The sequence below is a fragment of the Apis laboriosa genome, unplaced genomic scaffold (genome assembly GCF_014066325.1).
Source record: "Apis laboriosa isolate Shangri-la unplaced genomic scaffold, ASM1406632v1 scaffold39_cov144, whole genome shotgun sequence".
In the NCBI taxonomy this organism is placed as follows: Eukaryota; Metazoa; Arthropoda; class Insecta; order Hymenoptera; family Apidae; genus Apis; species Apis laboriosa.
The window spans coordinates 796,772-823,115 of record NW_025223140.1 but is presented as its reverse complement, the minus strand read 5'-3'; the positions used below and the strand labels follow the sequence as shown (position 1 = coordinate 823,115).

At 23.7% G+C, this 26,344-nt stretch overlaps 2 protein-coding genes across 4 annotated transcripts in view; one reads left to right on the top strand and one right to left on the bottom strand.

The window, feature by feature from the left end:
* LOC122715604 (protein neuralized) overlaps positions 1-26,344 on the top strand; it is a 180,547-nt gene that overhangs the window by 139,456 nt on the left and 14,747 nt on the right. Inside the window, exons 1-2 of one of the 3 annotated variants that reach the window (XM_043937904.1) lie at positions 23,226-23,406; positions 24,554-24,718. The exons of 1 other annotated variant lie outside the window; for it this stretch is intronic. In XM_043937904.1, the coding sequence (XP_043793839.1) occupies positions 24,589-24,718 (130 nt within the window). In that variant the 5' untranslated portion in view covers positions 23,226-23,406; positions 24,554-24,588. Of the gene's footprint in view, positions 1-2,100; positions 2,230-23,225; positions 23,407-24,553; positions 24,719-26,344 lie in introns of those variants that run through there. One more of the 3 variants, XM_043937905.1, reaches the window with a different exon arrangement.
* Positions 386-1,726, bottom strand: LOC122715605. Its single transcript, XM_043937907.1, is given in 2 exon segments — positions 386-612; positions 1,309-1,726. Coding segments are annotated over 2 exon segments (573 nt in total). The 3' UTR covers positions 386-457.

Sequence of the window (26,344 nt, the reverse complement as noted above, 5' to 3'; positions counted from 1 at the left end):
TAATAAAAATAAATGGATTTAATATAATTAATTAATAAATTATAAATTAATAAAAATTATTAACGAAATTAAATATACATATAATACTTTTTTTGTCGCTTTTTCATACATTATTAATTAAATTATTAATTAAAAATTTATCCAATTGAATGATATTAAAATCTAATCAATTTAATTAACAAATCTATTTGAATTATTTGATTTACTTATTATTTGATTTATTATATATTATAAATCAACAAACTCATTTATCTTAGAAGTTATATTCTCCAATTAATTTTTAATCATCTAAAACATTAAAAATTAATAGCAATAATAAATTTTAGTTTCTTATATCTATTACAGTAATTGATCGATTTTTACAAGATTCTCGGACTATTCAAGAAGATGCCGGAATTTCGAAAGTCGCCGCTCTATTATGCTTGTCTTCTATTCCCCTTTTTTCCGGTCATTCATTTTAAGTAAAGTCTACGCCAATGTTGAGGCCCGGTGCTAACTTCCTAAGGCCAGGTGGTGCACAACCGTTGCCATCCCCAAAGCCCAGTGTTCCGCTCTTGCAAGCAGCTGCAGCTGCGACATACACGCTCCTTCTTGTACGCTTGCACACGACGTCTGTAATATATGTAATACGTGTATACAACTGCCTTTGATAGAAATCGTTTTTAAAAAATCTAGATTTAGGTCAAGAAAGATTCGAGTTTTCGATTCAATATTCTTTTTTTAACGATGTTTGTATTATATTTGAATAAATATCCTATCATTTTTTTTAAGAGTAATTAGATCTTATAAAAAAAGAATACTCACATAATTTAAAATTTATATTTATATAAAAAATAAAAAACAAACTATAATAAAAGAATTATAAATAAATTCTAATGAATGAGAATTTATAAAATAATTGAAAAATATAATAAAATAATCAATAAATAAATTTTTTTGATTAATATTCTTTATAATTTGAAAAATGAATAAGCTTGATATTGGTAATCTAATGCATGTTATCATTGTTTTCACTATATTCTTTTTTATCGATAATTTTCGTATCGCGATAATACCAATTATCGACTGCACGAATTCGACCCTTATAACTCGTGCCGAAGTTTCGCGCTTATCGTTGTGTAACGGTTTTCTCTGAAGTAACAATCAATGGTAGATAAAATAACTACTTATCAACGAGATATCCGCAAGGTGAGATCAGATATATAGCGTTTTATTTTACCACAACCTTTCCGCTTCGAGAGGTTAGAACGTCCGCCTGCCGCTACACACAAATTGCGCAAATGTATTAGTAGTCGTACTTATACTCACTGACAAGGGCGTGCTCGCACACACACAATCGTATAATGACAGCAGGGAGTTGGGGCAGCAACGAACAGAGCAGATGGGAAGTTTGCTTCTGCAACGAAAGCCAGTCGTTGTAGTGGCTTGGTTCAAGCTGCCTGCCTTTTCCCGGTCTCTGCGTGATTTTACGCTCCTTTCCTCCGGCCTTCTCCTCCCCGTCCTTTGTTATTTCTCATTGTTCTATCGCGAGAAAACTCAAATGACAAATATGGGTCGGTCGCGTGGCTCTCTTCCTTCCTTCCTTCCTTCTTCGGCGCAGCGCCATCTTCCACTTTGAAACATATTTTCGAGATCTCGAGCTGCGGCGCGATATTGAAACGCTCGATATCGAAAGATCGTCGATCGATTTTTTGTGTAGTGTCAGATGCAAGGCAATAATATTCATTATAAAAAATAATTACAGTGTATAATTAAATAAAATAACGCGAATTTTCTTTTCTTAATATTAAAAAATATATCAATATCGTCTTTTATAAATTATAAAAAAATTATACGAATATTCAAATATTCAATTATTTAGAAATTACTTCGCCAAGGTTTTTTAGGTTAAACGTATTACAAAGTGTTAATTCGCGCTTATTATTAAAATAATATCACATAATAAAATATATTGAATCAATGAAAGTACCGCAGCTCGTAATATTTAAAGAGACCAACTTCTTTTTCAACTTTTATCCAAGGAGGCAATTGAGGAAATTCTAAAAGGAGTAATTCGTTCGTGAATCGGTTCTTCTTCGAAATACGCGGGTCTCTCTTGAATTTCAATAACGCGTTGTTCGTAACTATTCTCAATGGCTCTGGCTTTGTCTTGTCAACGACCGCGGAGACCATTAACTGTCAATAGGGCTACCAGGGTGGCACGGCTAAGGCTCTTAGGAAATGTTTTTGGTGAGTACAGGATATATCCATATATCCATCTTTTTTTCTCATACCCTTCCCTTCGTTATAAACAGTCCCTCCAGCTAAGATTTAGAATATTTTTATGATGTCCCACACGTGTTACCACGCACAGAACATGTTTATAAATATATTAACGGTTTTCACTATGTTACAATATCATATTGTAATATATAAAATTGTTATTAGATATCATTAAATTTTATTTTATTTTAATATATTGAATAATAAATTAATATTTATGTTAATTTTTTTCATTATTTTTCTTAATCATTCTAAAAGCTAACTTTTATAATTGTGTTTTATAAATTATAATGAATTATATTGAATTTATATATTTATATATTTTATATATTGAATTTATTTCTTCTATTTAATAGAAATAATAATGCATATACATACAAATGATATACAAGTTGATTAGATACTTGATGAATAAAAAACTAATAAATAATATAATAACAGAAATGAATTAAATCAATAAATCAAATTAAGAATTACATAATTATATAATTTTGCAATTCCCTTTAATCGACGAAAATTGATAATTCAATAACATTATATCATTATTTAATTATTTGTATATTACAAATTAACAATGTTTCAATTGTACATTATTATATATTTTATTAACTTTTAAGCAAATATATTATATAATTAATTATATAATTTGTTATCACTAAGAAATGATTAGAGATTTATACAATGATTATTATGAGATAGTTAATCACTAATTTCAAGTAATTTGATTTACGATTTACATTGTGTAAATTACAATAGTAAACAACAAATTATTATTTTATGTTATAAATATTGTTTTTATATATATATGTATATATATATACATATAATATACATGTATACAATATACAACCGTCATTTAAACTTACAGTCACATTCAAAGCTTCAGTCAACGTCCATATTCGATTCAATTTTCTATTCTTTCATCAGGAATAATGCAAGATTGAGTCGCTCTCTTCTCAGCCGGTTCGTAAAAGACATTATACATGAATCATGACCTTCTTGCTTCTTATTTCCCCTCATGAAGTTTTCGGTTGGCCATAGTTGGGTGGCTAGGATTCTTTTTGTGTTTCTGAAAGACGATTGAAAAATATCGTTTGTCGAACGAGTCACGAAGCAGAGAATCCGCTCGTTGACCGGATAGTTGCTGAAATTAGCGCACAAGGCACGACTCGTCGCAACAACAGGCGATGAGACACGCGTTTCTTTGTCGCGCGAGGAAGTGGAATTTCATTAACTTTCGCGTGCGCGCACACATGAGTCATCGTTCGCAACACGTTATGAATTGTTTGGTTACGTTGTTGGAACCTAGTTAATGATTGCGTTATATGTATATAATTCTAACGGAGGTTTTTTTCATTCATTATTTCGTTTTTAATATCTAGTTCTATTTTAAATATATCCTTTTTTGTGAATTATTTTCATTCTTTCTTTTTTACATACATAGACATTTTAGGTCTATTTTAAAATTTATTTACAATTCATTTTTGATTCTTCAAAAGTTATTATTTTCAATATTTTTAAAATATTTAAGTTTTTAATATTTATATGCTGTAATTTAAATTTTTTATTTTTTTGAATATTTTTTAGAAATTTTTATCATAATTTTATGAATTTATTCATTTTTTCTACAATTTTCTAAAGAAATTTTTTAGTGTTTTTAATTCATTAGATTAATTATTATCAAGTCTTGAAGTCAAGAAATTAAAAATTATTTATTTTAATTTATAGCAACGAATCAAATCCAATAATAACTTAATTAGTCTAGTCTTAACGATTTTTAGTTCAGAATTTAATAATTAATAATTAATGTCATAATTAATAATTAATAATCAGAAATATCAAAGAGTATCAAACTCTAGCGAGACTATCGGAAAATGCAAAATGCGTTCATATTAGACTTAATCAAATGTGGATGATAATTGACTCATTCGCAACTTAATTAATTCGTTGAAAATGCATACATAATGAAATATTCATTTTTCGTATTAATATTGCATAAACATATATTCAAAGTTAGAATCTATAATTTATTAAGTGTTAATTTATAAAAAATTATATTCTTACATAATTAATTACTTAAATAATTTCCAAAAGAAAATAAAATATATATATTTATTATTTATTATTTTACGTATATATCGTATAATATTTTATTTAATGAAATAATTTATTGATAGGAATGATTCAATAATATGACTCATTGATAGAATGATTGTGATGTTAACTCAAGAAAATAAATTTCATTTTTTCCAGGCATTGAGTGAGATTCGTGTAAAAATTGATTTCTTTTAAATCATAAAAACTGATAAGTTATTTTTGAAATTAATCTAGTATAGTAATCTATCATAGATAATAAAGCTATAATGTTTTCAATGTTTTGCAATCTAAAATTAGTTCAATTAGTCAAACTTATCAAATTTAAGATTTTTATAATTTATAATTCTATTACAGTTTAATTTATAATACAAAATGAAAATTATCAATATTAGTTATCAATAATTCAATTTAGGATTTTTATTTCTATTAATTGAAAATTAGAGTTATCAAAATTCTTTATTAGGATTTCTATTTCAATTATTTTATAATTCCAAATTAAATTTATCAAAGTTATCACATTGAGCATTTTTATTTTTATTAATTAAAATTATTTAATTTTTATTAATTAAATTATACAATTTCAAATTAGATTAATTATTAAAATTCCTAAGTCAAAAAATATCGATAATTATAAAATTTGTATGATGTCTAAAATCAGTTTTTCAAAACTTTAAATATCTAAGAAATAATTAATAAAGAATCAAATTTTAAAATAATATACAAATAAATAATAAACAAATATCATAAATATATTAGAAAAATAACACTTCCAAAATACTTCTGATTAAAAATTCAATTTATTTATAACCAATTAATCATTAAACTTCCATCATTATCTTTATCAAATTATCAAACAACCCTTCAAAAAGTCTAATTCCAATCTAAATTCACTAACTTTAAATGCTTCAAACCAATAATCCTTTAATAAATTTATATATAATAATTTCTAATCACGATCCTTGATCCTATAGAAAATCGCATTATCATTCATCGATCACTAAGTACCCTTAGAAAACTGATCCCTTTCGAGTTCATTTGTACACTGTCTATGGCAGTTAATCTTGTTGTCAGAGCGAAAAGCTGGCTATTTTCGTTCAAACGAAACTTACACTCCCGCAACGTCTCCACGATCCTCAATGTGCGAAATACGACAGATGCAAGATCGAGGGGGTGGCCATCCCAACGTTTAACTTCGTTAATCCGATTGTTCCTTGAGCAATGGTGGTGGCCACGTTAAAAGCGACGCGATGGGAATATACACTTGTCGTTCTGGGGCATTTTTTCAAAGGGATTCCTTGGGGTTCGAGTCTCTGGGGTGGTTCCTGAACACATTTGTGCCGCAACATTTGGCGATTAGGGAAGGAATAGAAAGAGCAATGAGTTACATAAGAGATTAAAATAGAAGTTTTGAAATTTGAATAGTTTCTTTAGAAAAATTTCTTTCTTTTCTTTTTTAGAAGAATTATAACTTATCAAAAAGTTTAAGTTTATGTTCATAGAAATGAAAAATTTGAAGGGAGTGTATTATATAAATCAATTTATCAAATTAATAATTTTTTGAATATAATAATAATGGAAAAATAATGAGTCCATTAAGAAATAAAAATTTTGGAGCTCTTATAATAAAAAATTCAAGATATTATGTGGAAAAATAATGGAATAATTATATAATAGATTAAAATAGAAATTTTGGAATTTGGAAAATTTTCTTTTATAGTGATCAAAAATTGTAAATAAATTGTAAATAAATATTTGAAATAATAGTTTTTCACAAAAATAAATTCTTTATTAATATAAGAAATTTTTTCTTCAAAAAAATTGTTTATTGATTGAAATAAAATTATAAATAATTATTTCTAATCTTATAATTAGAAATAAGATTAATAATATGGAAGAAATTATGAAACTTGAAAGATAAAATATAATAATTTAATTTCATTTTAAAACTGGATCAAGAAAAAATCTAAAAGAAATTTAATTTTGTAAAATTTATAAAATTTAAATTAGAGAATATTTTATAGAAGAAAATATATAATACATTTTCAAAGTAATTATCAATGAATTAAAATTATTTTCATTGAATATTTTTATTCCATTTCTTGAAAATGCTTTCATTAAATTTCAGCTAATTATTATTTCAATTTGCATTTAAATTAGTTCGTACTCGTGCAACGAATTAGCAAAGCAATTAAAAATTAATTTCGTTGTTTCATTGCTGGTAATTTTCAGTACATTCTTTGTAACATTCCTTACACAAATAGCTACACAAAATCTAAATAATAGTATCAATATCATTAAAACATATTTTCATCCAATTTTCTCCAGTTTTAGAAATGATCTCACATCTTAGTCATCCTTTATAAATAATTAAAAAATTCATATAAATAATTAAAAAATTTAATATTTGCATTAATTTAAAAAAAAACTATTACAATTATTATTGATATGAAAATTTCTTAAATTAAAATTTAGATATTAAGATTGATTAAAAAAAAATTATGATTGATCTTAATATCAATATGATCAAAATCTATATATTTAAAATTAATTAAAAAAAAAGAAAAATATTACAATAATTATTTTCGATACTAACATTAAGAAATTCAACAATTTACATTAAAAGAAAATAATTAATTGTTTCAATTTTACCAAAACGATATTAAAATTAAGAAATCGAATTTAGAAAAGAAAAAATAATTGCAATTATTCTTGATATCAAAATGAAAATACAAAACATTCTCTTCCAATATTATGTTTGTTGTTTGAATTAGATAGATAAAATTCATCTTGAACGTGCAAATCAAAAAAAAAAAAAACCAGTCAATCAGAAGAGTAGTCTTATCATTCTTGTAAGATTACATTGATCAAAGTATATTGATTTTTTCGACATTCTTACAATTCTATCGAGTTCGAAGATCCTTGCATATTTCTAATCATTCCGACATATTTACATTCGCGTGTGAATGCTGGACTTAATATACCAATTGTTTATGATCACATGAATCACGTGCACGCGATGCAACCTCTCCCTTCTTTCTTTGATTACTTTAATCACATGTATTATACAAACCTGTAAACTTTTCTTTCACTCGTATTCGCTTCTGTTTTTCTCAACGAAGTTGCGTTTGCAGTGGAATATCGTGTCTTATACATGCGTACAAGTCTCCATTTTTTTTAAGTTTCTTTCTTATCTTGTGATAGAACGAAATTACACTTGGCCTATCATTTTTTAAAGAAAAATTCTAAGATTTATTTCTTTTTATAATTATAATTCTATAATTGAAATTTGAAAATATTTTTATGGAAAGTTTATTATTTTTAATCTTTAATTTAATAGAAGAGATGTGAATGTACAATCTAATATATTATATTTGAATATTTTATAAAAATTTAATTCTCTCAATTAGATTTTATTTTAAATTATTTTATTTATTATATTTGTATTTAATAATTTTTTATATTCCAAGATTTTGTTTTGTGATTTTTGTTTGACAAAAACATCTCTTACAGAGAACTTTTTTCTTTAATATTTCCTGATTTATTTTAAAACGCTCAATCTCAAATTTTAATAATGATCATTTATATTATTAGTTATTGTCTTAACTAAATTAAATTTAAAATTTTTTTTAAATATTTGATTTTTCAAATCCTCGATCCTTTCAATTCTTTTTTCTGTAATATCTTTATTTAATCTCTTTACAAACACTAATATAAATTCTAATAACGATCAATTAATATTCTACTAATTAAATTAAACATCAATTTTTTTTAATTAACATCATCCATTAACAATGCTCAAAAATTATCGAAAAAATTTCATCTTTTCAACTTTTCCTTTAAAATATTCTTTTCCAATTTTCTTACAATACGATCAGCCACAAAATTTAATAATTATTTATACCTCTATTAATTAAATTAAATTTCAAATTTTTTTTAATTATTTGATGATAAAATATCCTTTTTCTCTGTTTTCCTGTGCATTGTACTCAATCAAGATGAAATACAAGATCTAATAATAACTCTTCCAATTGAATTAAATTTCCACTTTTTTCGAAATTATATTATCATCTGCCTTCATAAAAATGCATCAAACATTACCCAGACACTCACCCTTTCAACCTCGTTCTCCAAAACTCGCAACACGTTCAACCACAAACATCCTCGATCTTTAACCAAACTTCCTGCTCTTCAAAACTTATCCCCACTCCTATTCCCGTTCCCGTTCATTGATTCAAATACATGTTATTATTACGCGCCTTGAGGCTCGCTCGCGTTGCCACTTTATGTAATCCACATAGTCTTGCAAGGATAGAAATGTATATCCTGCGTTTCGTAGGATAACAAGAGTGAGTGATTTATTGCAAACTCTGTAATTAAGAAAAAATAACTAGTTAAAATTTCAAATAAAGTTACTTTAAGTGATAGCTTTATCTAAAATGCTTGAACATTTTTATTCATAGCTATTATATCATATTATATATTGATTCTTCGTATAATCTCGGTCATTTGGCTTTATCGCGATTATTCCATCGTTTAAATAATAAATTATTGAAATAACTTACTGTAGTGACTTTATTCTTCTTTTAACTTCAACCGTTAAAATTTTGCCCATCTCTGTCGCAAATCGAACAGAGAAGCACGCTCACCTTTCGATGAGTCAGGCAGCGGAACGGCCATAGATCTCGAGTGAGGACGAGGAGAATGAGAGACAAGGAGAGGCTCGTTCTAGCCGAGGACTAAGTAGCTCGGCAAAGATCACGGCGTCGGGCGTGGGAACAAGGCTCCTCCTGACACTGTGTACGATTCTCTTGGCACACGATGAACATGACTAGAACTTCCTCGGTGTGGTTCTGCTTAACAGTACTTGGAGTGGACGAGTCGAGTGGGTCGAAGGAAGAGATCAGGGTGCAATATATTTCTAGAATCTATTTGGAGGATTGATTTTGATAATAAATCTAAAAGTTGGGCTATAAAAATGTCGGTTAAGCTTTATTTATTAAATTATAAATGGTAATAAAATATGAAAATCTTATTTATAATGTTTTAATTTTAAGATTTTTCAAGATCTATAACAAAATACTGAAATCGCATCGAAAACAATATTTCGTTCCAATATTCGTTGTTAAAAGTTTGTAAGTTTTTTAATATAGTTAAATTTATTTATATTTTGTATCCTGATTCAAAAACTAATTATTTCTCCTTAATTTTTTTGTTAATTTTTATAAAAAAATTGATTCTATATTTGTCTAATTCTTCAAGATTAATAACATAATATATAAAAATATTTCATTGTATATTGATAAACTCTAATTTTATGCTTGAAACAATAACTTCAGTTTCTTCCAAAAGAAGCGACAAATAATTAAAAACTTCATTTATAACATTATTATAAAAAATAAGTTTATGTTGAATAAAACAAGATGGAGACATAATGAAAAGATAATAATAAAAATAAAAGAAATATTTTATTTTATCTCTTACTTTGTTTAACTTAATAATTAATAACTTAATAAATAAGTCTCAATCAACATTTTTATATATCAACTTTTGTACTTGTTTTGGTTTTTAAAATTGATCGAAGATATTTCACGAAAATATTGACACTTTATAAGTAAGTATATGGACATCCATATATACATATACGGACGAGTTAAACATGAATTTGAACTTGGAATGACCGCACAGTTGAAACGAGTTAATAATGTTTTGCTATTATTTCACTTTGTTTTTTTGTTCAATAAGAATGAAAAGTGAATGAGCTTGTTGAACAATTGTTGTCAATCAATTTTGAAAAAATTACGCACAAGACTCCTCCAGTATTGTTCTCGTTGCTATTAGTTTTTTAAATAATCATTCTTGCTTCGACTATATAATTATTTGAAGCACGGCTCGTAATCAACTCGATGATGTTGTACAAGATATTAATGTATTCGTAAAACACCTTTCGAAGGTTAATTTTAGAACACAAATAAAAAAAAACAAACGCAAAAATTGATAAAGAAAGATGATTTAATAAGCAATTTAAGTTTGTGAAGCGAGATGAAAATAGAATCTCTATCTTTGTTTCATTTTGTATTTTCATCTTATTTTATCTAATGCAAATTTTTATTTATTTTAATTATTCTATATTTAATAAATAAAAAATATTTTTCAACTATTATTTTTTTATATCAACTTTTTTATTTATTTTATATATATATATATATACATTTTCCAATTTTATGTATTAACATCTATCTATATACATGAAGTTTAATTCGAAATTTTTCTTTCTTATCGTGAGAAAGCAACATAAATATTATAGTACGTATTATAATATTATAAATATTATAATACATAGTATGAATATACTGGCAATCATGACGTGAATCGATAATTTTCTACTGTTGGGAAAATTATAGAATTGTTTTAGATATTGGGAATCATTGTAAATTGATTTATAAGTAGATTGAGATTTTTGAATTGAAAAAATTGGCGAATTTAACGAATCAGAACACTTGATACAACAATATATTTGGCGTATGATACCATTTTAATTATATATTATTAGTGATATATTTTAAGAAATATTAAATATTTGCTTATAATTTTGAAATAACTTCAAAGAATATTTTTTTATTTTTTTGATTCATTATATGTAAATTTCGCTCTTGATCAAAGAAATATGAAATATTTCGTGTAAAATAATGATAAAAAAAATTATAAAATAGTGATAATTGAAGTCATGAAATAAAAACATATATTGGGAAAAAATTTAATTTTAATAAAATAATAATTTAATTTTAATAATTTAATAATCATATTTAAATATTTGTTTTAACTACGCGATTTATATGTTTGCATATAAATAAATAAAACTAATTATTGTATTATAAAATTATAATTGTATTATAGTATTGTATAGTATTATATAATTGTATTATTAAATTATCTTAAATTTAGATTAAAAGTTAAATATTTCAAAGATTCGAAATTAAATCACAAAAATTATCATTTATTATTAAATTATCTTAAATTTAATTTCAAGAAAAATAATTTAAATATTCGTTTGATATTAATACAAAACCAATTATTAAGTCATCATTAAATTATTTTAAATTTCATTTAAAAGAAATGGTTTAAATATTCAAAATAGAATATTGACAAAACTCAAACAATAATATCTAACGACCTATAAGCATTACTTACCGAGACACTTTTCTTATCACGCCAATTTTCCTTCACGATAAAAAGGGTTCATCGAGCTAAGCAATTCATCAAGAAGCATCAATTGAGTGCAATTTTCTACTAGTGATTTTTCGCGCCCAGTATCCCAGAAATAGATACGTATTACGGTGAATGGAGGGTGGCTGGCTCGGTCAAGGTTCCGTTTATTTACATCGTGCAAAGGACATCGCGTTCACATCGCGAAGGCGGTTGGCCCATTGTTACATTGACTCCCTATGCAACGAATTACTTTCACTTTGGCACTGTGATAATGCTGGGTGTAGCAACGTGTAACATAATATTATCGCTTGAAATTGGATGCTGGAATGTCTGTATGTGTTATAAACGAAATATTTTCAATGATTTGTTGCTTTGTTTGGAAGAATTGTTATTTCAAATACAAAATTAGACGTAACTGTTTCCGGCGACGCTGTATCTATTTTGTCATTTGTTAAGTTTGGAATAGAATTAGAATATTGTTGATGAGATCTGCTGAAATTTTTTTTTAAAAAGTCATTATGAAGTTTAAATATTATTATAGAACGAGATTATGAGTTTATGAGTGTATTTTGAAAATAGAATTTTTCAAAATTTTAAAAAATTAAATATGTGATTGAAATATTTTCTATGTTTTTTACGTTTTATTTTATTTTAGGATTTTCATGAATGTCATTATCAATCAAAAAATTTTTGTTAAATTTGTTTGAAACTCTGAATGTTCGTAAAATTAGCTTATAAAAAGAGAAAGTTAAGATTTTTTATTTGTTAATACAATTGAAGTTTAATATAGAGTATATTCATTTTAAGTTTCACTTTTAGAATTCTACTTTCCCTTGGATTATGATAATTAATTTCAGTAATAGATGTTGGTCTGCAAAAAATTTTTATTCGATTATATTAATAATTCTCAGAATAAGAATTTTTCAATAAAAATTAAATTAAATTAATAATTCTTCGAAAAGAAAATAATTAAAAATAACAATATTCTATAAATATCCTTCAATTATGGGAATAAAATTTATTTTTTTAGTAAATTTTATTATTTTTCCAAATAAATTTCTTAAATATTTTTAAATATTTCAATTTATTTATATTATTTAATCATATCATTTTTTTTAAATACTTATTTTTTATTAATAAAATCATAATAATTAAAATGAGTTTAGAATAAACATTCAATTAAATTTCTATTAATTAAATAAAAATTACAATAAATTAAAATCATCACAATATTTTCATAACTTATTTATATATATACTATTTTTTATTTGGATTTTAAAAGTTTCAAATCAAAAAATTTCAAAGTTCGAGAAACTCAAAACTCAGAATTTCAAAGAATTTTAATTGACTAATCTCTAATATTAAACTTGTATCTAATATATTATATTATATTATATTATATTAATATATATTATAATTTTACAACTAAAAAGAATTTAAAATATAATTATCATTATAATTATTATAGAATATTGAAATTATTATAAAAATAATATCAGATTGTTACAAAGCTAAAAAAATTTTTAAATATAATACAACATTTGAAATTATTATAATTTTAAGTTATCATAGAAAATATTCCTTAAAATATTAAATTTCAAAGTTTCTTCATTTTTAATATTATGATATTAATATTCAATATTTATATATAATATTCATTAATTTTACTAATAAGAAAAATTTAAAATATAGTCATTGCAAAACAATATTTGAAATTGTTACAAAAATAACTTTTCAGATTCTTACCGAAGATATCATTTATAAAATATCTACAAAAAACAGCAAGTAGAAAAAGAAAAATAAAAGTCGTCAAACTTGATTATCATTATATGGTTTCGAGGTGTAGTCGTTCGGTAGCATCGAGTATTTTCGATTCAAGATCGCGCGATCTTTGAACGCGCGAGCGCTAATATATATATATATATATATATATACGCGTCAGAAGCAAGGATCCAGGAGAGGTAATACACTTCCGTGCAAATGTGTGTCACGAGTTTCCCACGAGATGAACTGGCGAATGGCAACATAGGCGCGGGCATAGACCAATTACTAGCATAAGATTCTCATTGACTCGCGATTTACGCGCGCGATCGATAGATTCTGGCGAAACGCGTTCGCGTTTAGATCTCCGATGACGGTAAATGTATTATTCCTCGCGAATGATGACATGAGCACTCATAAACTCGTTCTAAAAGAAAATTATTAAATAAAAATGTATCGATCATTTAAATGAAATTTTGTTTCTTTGCAATGGTAAAAGAAAATTCAAAAAATATAGAAAAGTCATTATTATTTATGATTTTTTTAACATTAAATTATCGCTCAAATCATTGATTTTAAAAATTTGATTTAAAATTCTTTATTTATTTCTTACATTTGTATATATGATTTTATTTATATAAATATTATTTATATAATATTATATAAATATGTTCGACTAATTTTGCAATCTTTAACTTTTTTAAAAATTCTTTTCGTTTTTCGATGAGAGATACACATAATATTTGAATAAAAATAGACATATATGAAGTGTTGATATATTTGTGAATACCTTTAGAGGATTAATTCTATAGGCAAAAAACAAACACAAAAGTTGTTATATAAAAATGTTGGTAATATAAGTTATAATCATTTAAAACGACAAAATGAGACTGCAGTATAACAAAAACAAAAGTATTTTATTTTTCCGTGCTCATTTCATCTAATGTAAAGTTCAATTATAAATGATTATAACTTATTTACGAGTAACTAACTTAATAAGTAAGTTTTATTAATATTATTAATTTTTATCAATATTTTTATATAACAATTTTTGTTTTTACTATTTAAAATCGATTCTTTAAAAGAATCTCACGAATATATTAATATTTAATATTTTATATAAGTCTCTAATATTAACACTGATTTAGTGTTTTGAAAAATAATCATCTAAATTTGACAAGAGTTGTAATTAGATTTTTATAAATGAAATTACAGAAATAGAAATGAAACAAAAATATGTTTCATTTTTGAAATATCATAATATGCATTTGATATTTTATATCTTTATATTTTGCATTTAAATTTTTTATACATGCATAAACTTTCATATAATAATCTGAAAAAAGAATAAGAATTAAACAAAAAATGTTTATTTATGAATGTGATTTTGAATTGTGAATGTGAATTATTGTGATTTTTTTGGAAATTTTAAATGCAATTCACAACATGATTTTAATTTTAAATCTCATTTATAGCTTATTAGCATAGCTTATAGAATAGTATTTTAAATCAAATTTATAAATAATTATTTAATTTATTATATATTTCTTTATCGTAAAAAAGAAATAATAAAAATTTTGCGATTACTTAATATTTGTATGCAAAAATTTCTGATGAAGTTTTTAGTGAGAATATGCTAATTAATGAATATTAAGCAATTCTATGCTTGAAAAATTTTATTGAAATCGTTCATATTGATTTCATATTTAGATTATATATAATAATTTTTACATTTTATAATAATAATTAAGAAAATTTTATTTGTTATTTAAATAGAAATATAAACGATAAATATTTTTAGAGAAATAATTAAACGAATCTATCACTTTTAAATTAAAAAGAACGATTAATTAAATTTTAAGATATTTAATTTAACACAAAAGATTTTAATTTATTTAATCTCTATCATTAAATATAAATACATATATATGATATAATTTAAGATTATAATATAATTGAAACAAAATAAAAAAAAAACGATAAAAATCGTTATGAAATTAAAAGTGAGATATGAATTTCGTTATTTAAGTTTATATTATCATTAAATACAGAAAAAACATCAACTATTGATGTTAAAATTTTATGCTAATAGTTCTCAGAATGATTTCATAGTAGACCAGTAAAACATTCTTGTTACGAAAATCATCAATGTAAAATATACCTTTCGTTTCATCGTGGAACATTAATTATAGTCTGGTAAATCAACAGACAGCAAAGCGTGTCTTTGTTATGCTTTCTTGCTCACTTTCACCTACCAAACGTTTTCTTTCCCATTGGTATACCGTTAATTCAACGACAACTGATCTCTTAGTCATCTTTTTTTTTTTTTAGTTCATTTTTTAACAATCCGCTGACTATGTTGAATCAATTTATAAATTTTAATTTGATTTTTATGATAAATTGTTTAATATCAATTGTTTAATCCAATATTCTAGAAAAACTACAATTGTCATGTTTAAAAATTTTAAATTTTTTCCAAAATTATATTTCAAAATAATTAAATTTATTCACAATCATTATAATAATTCAATTTCAATGAATCTGCAAAAATTTTCTTCAATGAATTATACTTATTTTTCTAACCTTTTTTCAATTCCTTTAAAATTTACTTTCCAATAAATGTTTCATAAATCTTCCAGAAGAAAAAGAAAGTATTAATCATATTTCTAAATCGAATGTTTCGTCGCTTCATCTCTTATACGTATCGATTTCTCGAAAGATCACACGCGTGTCTAGAATCATCGATTCAGTCCGTCTTCGAGCTCGCGGCAACCGGTTCCAGAACATAACTCAATTTCATCCAAGAGTGAACACGCTAGTAATGTAACCATGTAAAAATTAACCAGGTTTTATTGCAATCACCTGCGGGAATCGTAATTTGTCAGGGTCACGAAGCTTTGGGATCCGCGATCGCGAAAATCGGGACTCGAATAAGGTGGCCTCATTATAACAACGTGATCGATCAAATGTGATCACTATGATTTACGGATTTCATAGTGGATTGTTTCTTTACACTATCGTGAGGTTATGTTACGAAGTTGTGTACGTTATGTAGAATACTGTGAATATAGGTATTATATAGAGTATCGTGAAATATGTTACATAGAATACTGTGAAGTTATGTTTGTTATATAGAATACTGTGAAGTTATGTTATGTAGAATATTGTGAAGTTGTGTATTTACATTATGTAAAATAATATAGTTATGTACATCATAAAAAAAACTATATTCTATATAAAATGAATTGAATTAGATTTAATATTAGAACTATCAAATCAAATCAAATTAATTTTAAATTTTATTAAAAATATAAGTACTTTTAACAAAATTAATATTAATTTTTATTCAGATAATAATATTGTTCCGATTCGTCTCTTTACACGATTTACTATCAAATCGTGAAATTGTGTATATTATGTTATGTATATTGAAGTTATATATTATGTAATAAATTATATTCTATGTAAAATGAATTTAATTTAATTTAAATTTTTTTATTAAAATTCAAAATTAAAACAAGTTAAATTAATAAATTAAGATTTTTTATTTTACGATTGTTAAAAAATATGTACTATATTTTTAACAAAATTAATGCTAGTTTTTATTCAAATTTAATATAATGATTCATTTCTATATACTATTTATTATCAGGATACATAAAATTAAGTATATTATATAGAAAATTATATTCTATGTAAAATGAATCTAATATATCTATATAATGAATCTATATAAAATACAAATTTAATGTTGGAAAATCAAAATTATCAAATTGGCTTTAACAAACTTGGAATTTTTATTTTAATGATTATTAAAAAATATAAATACTTTTGTTAAAATTTTTTAGTTTTTATTCAAATAGGAATATAATTCCAATGGCTCGTTTTATTATATATATATGACACGATTTATTGGCAAATTGAAGCTATATATACATTAAAGAAATCAAATTATTAAAATAAATACAATTAATTTAATTTAAGTTTAATATAAAAAATATGAAGTTAAATTTGATTTTAAAGAAAGTCTTTATATATTTTTAAAATTAATATTATTTTTTATTCAATAAATAACAATATAATTATATATATATAATTGTTTTCAGATTTTAATCATCTGTGTATAATATAATTAAAAATATGTTATATATTATACATATATCATTTACCTATTAATAATAATAAAAAAATTATGATTTTATGGAAATTAAATCTGAATGTTTTCAATTTCTATAAGAATGCATATTATACATATAAAGAGTGTATAATATAATAATAATAATTGCAATTATTGTATGTTTATATAAAATACAAATTTATAAAATCGGATTATAATTATATTATTTAAAAAATTTAATAGATAATGTATAATATAGAAATAATAGATATAAAAACAATATATTAAATAATATGTCAGAATTAACTTAAAAAATGCATATAAAATGTTAAATCAATTAATGAAAATAAATTGGTAATCATTAAAAATTATCAATGAACAAATGCTTTCATATCAAAGATGACAAATTAATTTCATAGATCGATTAAGAAAACTGGATTCAGCGGTTTCTATATTAAATAGATGTTAATCGAGATTGCGGTTAGCCTGAGACATTAAACCGCAAGATACTGTTTCTTTCATTTTCTTATGTCGTTTAACAAAACAATTTTTAGAAAAATAGTCATATAATAAATTAACACTTTTATATTTTTACACTATTATTTCTTTCCATTGAAAGTAATATATTTAAATATTATAAATTCTCGTAACTTTAAAATTAAATTAATTTTAAAATCGAATAATTATAAAATAGAATTATTAACGAAATCTATAATAAATAAAATTGCATAAAAGATATTAATATCTAAAAAAAATAAAATTTTAATATCTAAAAAAATAAAATTTTATTAAAATTTTATTAAAATATTAAATTTAATAAAAAATTAATAAAAATATTTTATAAAAGAAAATATAAGAGAAAATTCATAACACAATATTTAAGTAATTACTTACATATTTACACTGAATAAACATTAATTATTAATTAATACCAATTATAAGACAAAATCTCGTTAAGCAATTGAAAAAATATCCTTTATCGGGCGTTGGATCATCGATCTCTGTTATACAAGATTTGCTATACTTTTATAATATTATAAAGCATGTATGTTTATTAACACTGTTCCCGTATCGATCATTGAGATCGATAGAGTCGAATTCAAGTGATCGAATTCACAATGATAAACAATAACCTCGATGCAATTATCAAAGCTTATTAATTAATCGATGATCAATTTTGAAATCGATTTATGAATCTTTACTACTGAAATATATCTTTTAACGATGAGTAATATATATATATATAGAATAAAAATTATTTTTTTTTTCTTTTTGAGGAAAATAATTGTTGAATAGAATAAATAATTTAGTTAATGAATTTTTTAACGCTCGGTCGGTAAGGATATTTTTTGTAACTTTGAGTTTTCGAAAACTTTAACTTTGTCTATAATTCTTTTTTTTTTATAATTTATAATTTTTCGAAAATGATTTAAAAAAATTCTAGAATACTTATTTTTCATTTGTTACAATTGTTTATCCAATTAATTAAATGTATATTTGATAAGTTCTACAGCAGAAATAAAAATCTTTTTGATGGAAATAAAATTTTCAGAAATGAAATGTTAATTCCGATATAAATCAAAATTACTATTGAGAATTAAAAATATATAAAGCTATATTTTTTATTATTATTTTTTTAAGATAAGTTTAATCTTAAAGTTTAAAGTCTTTATTTATAAAAAACTTTTTCTCATAATGAAATAATTTAATTTTTCCATTTTCATTATAGAAAGTGTTAAAAATTGATAGTTATTTAATAGCTAATAAAATAATGATTCTGTTTCATTATATTACAAAAACAGATATTAAAAATATTATGTTTCTATATTTTAAAATATTAACAATTGATAATTGTTGAAATAAAATAACAATTTATTATTATTATTATTTGAAACATAATTTTTGTAATTTATCTAAGAAAAAAATAATTAATTCTTTAAAAATCTTAATGCAAAGAAAATAAAAAAATATATTTGAGATATATATATTTAAAAATTTTCAAATTTTCAAATCGTTTTAATAAATTAAATGTTTATCAAACAAACCATTTACTCTAATTATATTGTATTTTATATACTATAATTATATTTTTATTATATTATATATATTATATTATATATATTATTATATTGTTATTATATTAAATTGTTAATAATATTATATTGTTAATTATATTATATTGTTAATTATATTAAATATATAAAATTATAATTAATACTACATTAATACTATAATATTTCTATATATCATAGAATTAAAAAAACAGTAATCTTATCTTTAATAATTATCCAATTCTGTTCTAAGTTTTTGTTATCTTCAAGTTATAACACCATTATCTCATTTCCACGATCTTTATAATCCTCTTCCGCAATTTACACTGGTTTCATCATCGATGCGTGTCTCGTTCTTGTACTATTGCATTACTAATCCATGGTTAGATCGAGGAAAAGCTCGTCGTGTTCCATTCGTATGAACCACCCTCGACCACAAGGAGGTGACAATTACCAGAGGCTAAATGGAATCACGGTTGGTTTGGCAGGAACGAGAACGACGAAGAGATGCAACGGTACATATCGCTGTATTCCCACGGTGAATTGCGATTGAGACTAGGAAACCGCGTCGAGGAAACACACCTTGGCGTGGATAATCGTCCAAGAATCAACAACAACCGCCGTCTGATGTCCCATTGAATTCGAATCTTCGCTCGTTTCGCGCGTGAAATCGAGCGATCGTCGCGCGCCAACTGTTGTCCATCCGGCGGAATTCAATCATTGTGGAGTGCAAATCTCGTGTGGGCTGTTAATAACAATGATGAGGCAAAGATGAAGAGATTTGACTAAGATTTTCTTCGTAAAAATATTATTTCGTTGTGTGTAATTGGAGAATTTTGTAAATTTAGAAGAATTAAAGAAAATTGAGTAATTTTTCATAACTTAAGAAATTTGAAATATTTTTTAGTTATTGAAAGGATTTAATTAGAATTTTCTTCGTGAATTGTTTTGAAGAAATTGCAAATTTAGAAGGATCAAAATGTGAGAGATTCGATAGTTTTTCTTTGACAGTTTTTTATAATTTGAAATATTCTATATAATTTTTAATTAAATATTTAAGCAAAAGAATTTAATTAGGATTTTTCTTATAAAGTTTTTGTCTTTTTATATTTTTTGAAGATATGCAAATTGTTATTTTATATCTTCGACAATTTTTTATAAAAAAAGAGATTTAGAATATTTTGTATAATTTTTGTGTATTTTAATTAGATATTGCAAAAGTTAAGTTGCAAAAGTTAAGTTCACAAAAATTGTTGAATTATATTGGTTATCTGTTTTTAACAATTTTTTATAATGAACATATGAGTAAAATTTAAAAAATGTGTATTGATTTGTGAATTCTATAGAAGGAATATTTCTTATAAATCGTCGATAAATACATTCTTGTTATTAACGGTACTCCATTGTCGATATATCGATAAAGATCTGTGATATTATAGAATCGTGAGAGTTTAGTAAGAGAATAAAACAATAGACTTCTAATTAACCGGAAACAAATTATCCAGTTCTCTTTTTTATGCAGATATAAATACATCCTGTATTTATGAATAAATTCATTACAAAGGTATGATTTAAAAGGAAGAAAAAATATAAATAAATTATTGAATAATGATAAGATATAATCATGTTAATATTAAAAATAATTTTTTAAAAATATTTCTTTAAAATTTATCAATAAAATTTCATTTTAAAATAAGAATGAAATAAAAAAAAAAATTAAATTCTATCAAAAACACATTAATCTTTTTCACACGATTATTACAAAATCAAAATGATATTTATTTTTAGAAAAATAATAAAATATAAAGAAAAACTTTTAATTACATAGAGATCACAAATTCTAAATCGCATAAAAATAATTCAAAAATCAAACTTTCTCTAAAATATATATATACTCTACAATTCTTCAATATCGGTTGAAAGCCTTGATGCTTCAAGTTTTCAAATTGTAACCAATTACCAATAACTGAATTCTCAGATATCGAAACTCTCAATTAGCCAGCAATCCACTCTCAATCTTGCTTTCGAAACTTTACCAAACTGTTTCAACAAAACAACATTCCTTATATCTAATATCTCTCTCGTGAAAACCAACGAACACGTATAAAAGAATGAAACAAACAAAATAAATCAAAATAAATTCTCTCAATAAAAATCTTTCCCACCAAAACAATTTTACGAATTGCACGAAAACGCAATTGCTCGACTCTGTATTGAAAAATAAGGAAGAAAAAGCGGAACAATCGTTCGAAGGGTTGCACGCGATCGTTTCTTCCAGAACGATTATCGATCGTGGATTCCCTTTGAATCTTGGAAAAATAGTAACGGTAACTTTTGGAAAAGAAATACAAAAACTTTGTTCGCGCCAGAATGACAAACGAATTAGAAATTAAAATCATTCAACGAAATTAAAATCGTTCTATATTAGTCTTCTTGGTAAGACCGTGAGAAACTGACATCTGTTCGCATTGTTATTTTTGCCTGGTGATCCATAAATCGTGACTGCTTCGATTGATCGAGAAACTGGAACCGTGGTTTCGGTTCGTTAGCGAATTAATTACAACTCGAATTAATTGTGGCGCAAGTTTTTTCTAAGATTTTCTATGGAATTTTTATGCTGTCTTTGGTAGCTGATAAAATCATCAATTAACTATGTAAATATATAATAAATAAATGTATAAAAAATGGAATATGAAATATATGGAATAATGGAATAATGATTTTTGATTCATTTGTTGGAAATTTGAAATTTTATATTGTAGTTATTTTGAAAAATGAATACGATATTTTTTTTAAAAAAAAAATATTTATATATAAGTTCGAGTAGTATAAGAATAGTTTCGAGTAGTCATAAAGGATAGTTTTGGTAAAAATTATTATATAATCAATTAAAAAAATTAATATAAAAAAAATAAATATGTAAAATTAATATGTAAAAAATAATTTAAGATTTTAAGAATAATGAAAATGTTATTAAATTATATTATCTATATTGTACATTATTGAATGAAGAATTTTATTATTTTATTTATTTAAAAAATCAATTTTGTAAAAATTATTATAAATTCCTATAATAATTTATAATATTACATAATATAAATATTTATAATTTTGTTATTGTTTAAAATTATAATAAATATTTTATATATAATAGTATATACATTTTATTATAATTCTAATAATAATAAAATCATGCAAAATTTAATTTTAAATACAGCAATTAAAAAATTAAAAATCGAAAACATTCGAATTTGAAGAAATTTAAAAATTTCAATAATTTAAAACACAAGCATTATCACCATGTTTTCTTAACCAACAAACAGTGTGAAAAACAATGGAAGTCCTTTTTACATTATGATGGTCAGTATCATATCTAATCAAAACAAATGGTAACCACAAAACGAATTACAGTGAGAAAAATTTGCACACGAGCAGTAGAACATAAGGACATGGCGGAAACCTACAAAAGTCGAGGAGTGGCGCACGTTTCCTGTCATTGTTAACGGCGCTTTTCGGCGTGCATCCGCTCCCGGAGAAAGCGTATCGGCCGATACTCCTTACGCCACGGCTGCTTCCGCTCGAGTAGCGTGCGGTTTCCGGTGCGTGGCGCACGTACGATGAAGGCGATACACATCGCCTTCATGCGCATATCGATAGTCAGTCGGAACTGGGCTGCCGCTCGTGACGGTTGTGGTGCACATTAGTTCTCAGATTTTTTATTTTTTTTTTTTCGTCTGTTAAAATCCTTTGTTAGTTGATCTACTTTTTTTTTTTGTTTTATTTCTAAAATTGTGTGATTGATTCTAACTTTATAGTTTTGATTATGTTTATGTAGAGAAATTGGTTTTTTGTGAGAATTTTTGTGATAAGAATTTAGTGATTTTTTAGTAATTTTATAATACTTTTTAAATCGTAAGGATTATTTTAATTTTAATAATAAGAATTTTATGATTTATTTTTTTTTTTTCTTTCATTCGTGAAATATTAATATTTGTCGATCATATTAAATTAATGAGTGAAGAGTCATTGCTCGTTTGTAAATATTTTTAATATAAATTAAAAAAAAAAGAATATGTATATTTTTGAGATACATATATTTTTGTATTTGAAAAATTTAGAATAGTTTAGATTTTTATTTATTTATATATTTTATATTTAAGAAAAATAATCTTGATGATTTTATTATATTAAAAATTAATTATCATTTTTTAATAATATTAAATGAACTTTAATTATGTTATCATTTAATTAAATTATCCTGTTTCGATTGTTGAATTATAATTAGTTGTACTTTGAACGAAATAGATAAAATATTATCTTAAATGTTGCATGCAAAGTATAATCAAAATTATCAACTTTTATGTTTGTCTTGTCTACTTTAATTGGAGTAAAAATAATTAATTATATTTCATATAGTAAACTAAACATTGAATAATATTCAATCACAAATCAGTATAAGTCAAAAATAATAATCATTACTTTGAATTTGCTCATTCTTATTATTTAAGATAAAAAATTACTTACAAAAATTAATTTCAATATCAAATATTTATACTATTAATGCTCAACCACTGAATTCAGACAATTTTGAATCGATTTGATTATTTTCATTTTAATTAAACTATTTTTAATAATTATTAAATTATTTTAAACAATTAAAAGTTTAAGTTATATTATAAAAGATTAAATATATATTATATTCTGGATTGTATTATATATTTGTATATGATTTTGATATATTCCATTATATTCCATTCCTACTAGAACAATTTATTTCTAAAGCCTAATTTATCAAATTAATTTAAAAAAAATCTTATCAAAGCTAAATACATCAAATATATCATTTTTATAAAATCACAAAAATTTATAAAAATCTAATCTTCTCAAATACATATCTATACATATAATAATACATATCTATATATTGTTAAAAAATTTTCTATTGATCATTACCTAAAAAAACACCTATATCTAAAATCAATATTTATAAAAAATATATATTAAAATATAAAAGTTACTTATCAGTAAAAAATAAAAATTATTCTATACTTCGAATAAGATTGATCGATTTCGAATCTCTCATGGACTATTGAAATGGCTACATTTCCACTCTGGGAACATCCTGGACGTAGCCTGGGAATATCCTGTCAGAACTCCTGCATTCCGGATCGGCGAGTCGGAGTTATGAAATACCGAAGTGGAAACGCTCGAGCTGCCACGAGAGGTGGTTTTGCATTTCAGTTTCTCGATCAAATTCCATCTATGCTTAGTCTCTATCTACTGCAGTATCTACACTTTCCTTTCTCTCTTCTTGGTTACTTTTGTTTCATGCAGACCAATTGCTTTGAAAGAATTTTCCGGTTACTATAAAACTTTTCTCTTATTACGTATTATTTCTTAATAGACAATAATATTACAATAATAGAATTTCTGGAAAGAAACACAATAAAAGTTGGATAAGTACGCACGATTTACATAGAACGATTTACGTAAGTGACTGCTACTTTATTAGATTGAAAGTAAGCTTGCTCAAGTCTCAAAAACTTCGCGAAGGATCGGAAAAATTCGGGTGATATCGAGTTAAATTTTGATATTCTTGTATTGTTCGAAAACTTGGTTCTATTACAATATTTTTATTTTATCTTCTCTTATAGTATAAATCGTACAAATAAATATATCATAAAATCAAATATAAAATAAACATTTATCAGATATTAAAACTACTTTTGACATAGATATACATAAATAGATTTAGAATCTGTTTATATTATTCGATAGTCACACGCGTAGTCAACATAATTTATATACGTTTTTGCGAGCATCAATAGAAAACTGTTTACATACTGTAACATAAACACTTGTAATTGATAATAAAAACATAAATGAATTGTAATTAATATAAAAATATATATGAATCAAACTATATCATATTGAATAATATAAATTTTATGATCAGATAAAACTTGAAACTTTAGAAAAAAATACAATATATGAATCAATCAATATTATTTAATTAATTTACTTTTACTATACATACTCGTACTATAATAATATAATAATCTTGATTTTCAAATCAATCGCATTCGAATATCATTCGCTTATATTTATACTCTCAGAATTTCAAATTGAATAATAGAACAATACAAAAATATCGAAATTTCATCAAATTTCATTTGTATTTTTCCAAATTTTCTCAAGTATATAACTACATTATATGCACACATCTCTACTAAAATAATATATCTTGATAAAAAATAAAATAATATAATAAAAATAATATATCACAAAACATATTTGTTTATATTTTTGACTTTTTTTTTATTAATCTTTTTATAATATTTGATAAAATACAAAGTAAATTCCAAGCTTTAATCGAAGTCTATTGAAATTAAAAATCGCGTAATTACGTAATCTTACGTAAATCTAATTTTCAAACATCAATTTTTGTTATATATTAGTTATATCAAAGTTAAAAATAATTGAGGTTCATTTTAAAAACCAGTGTTTTTCAGAACGATATATTAATTATTTGGAATTTCGTTCAGAAATCATATAATTTGATTCAAATCATGTTTCGTAATTATTAAATATGTGGATCGATCGCTAGTAGTTCCTTTTTACTTTTTTGTTGGGAAGAGTTATTCTGTTATGAATTTTCTTTGATAAATATATCTTTCAATTTCGTGGGTTCTATATTAGAGTTAATTATATGATATTGGTATACTACATTTTATGGTATAATTCAGTTCTTCGATTATTGTAAGTTTTAAAAACACTGATTGCATTTAATTAATAATTAAGAAATAATATTTAGTATTTTTGTATTAAATATTATAAATAATATTTTTAT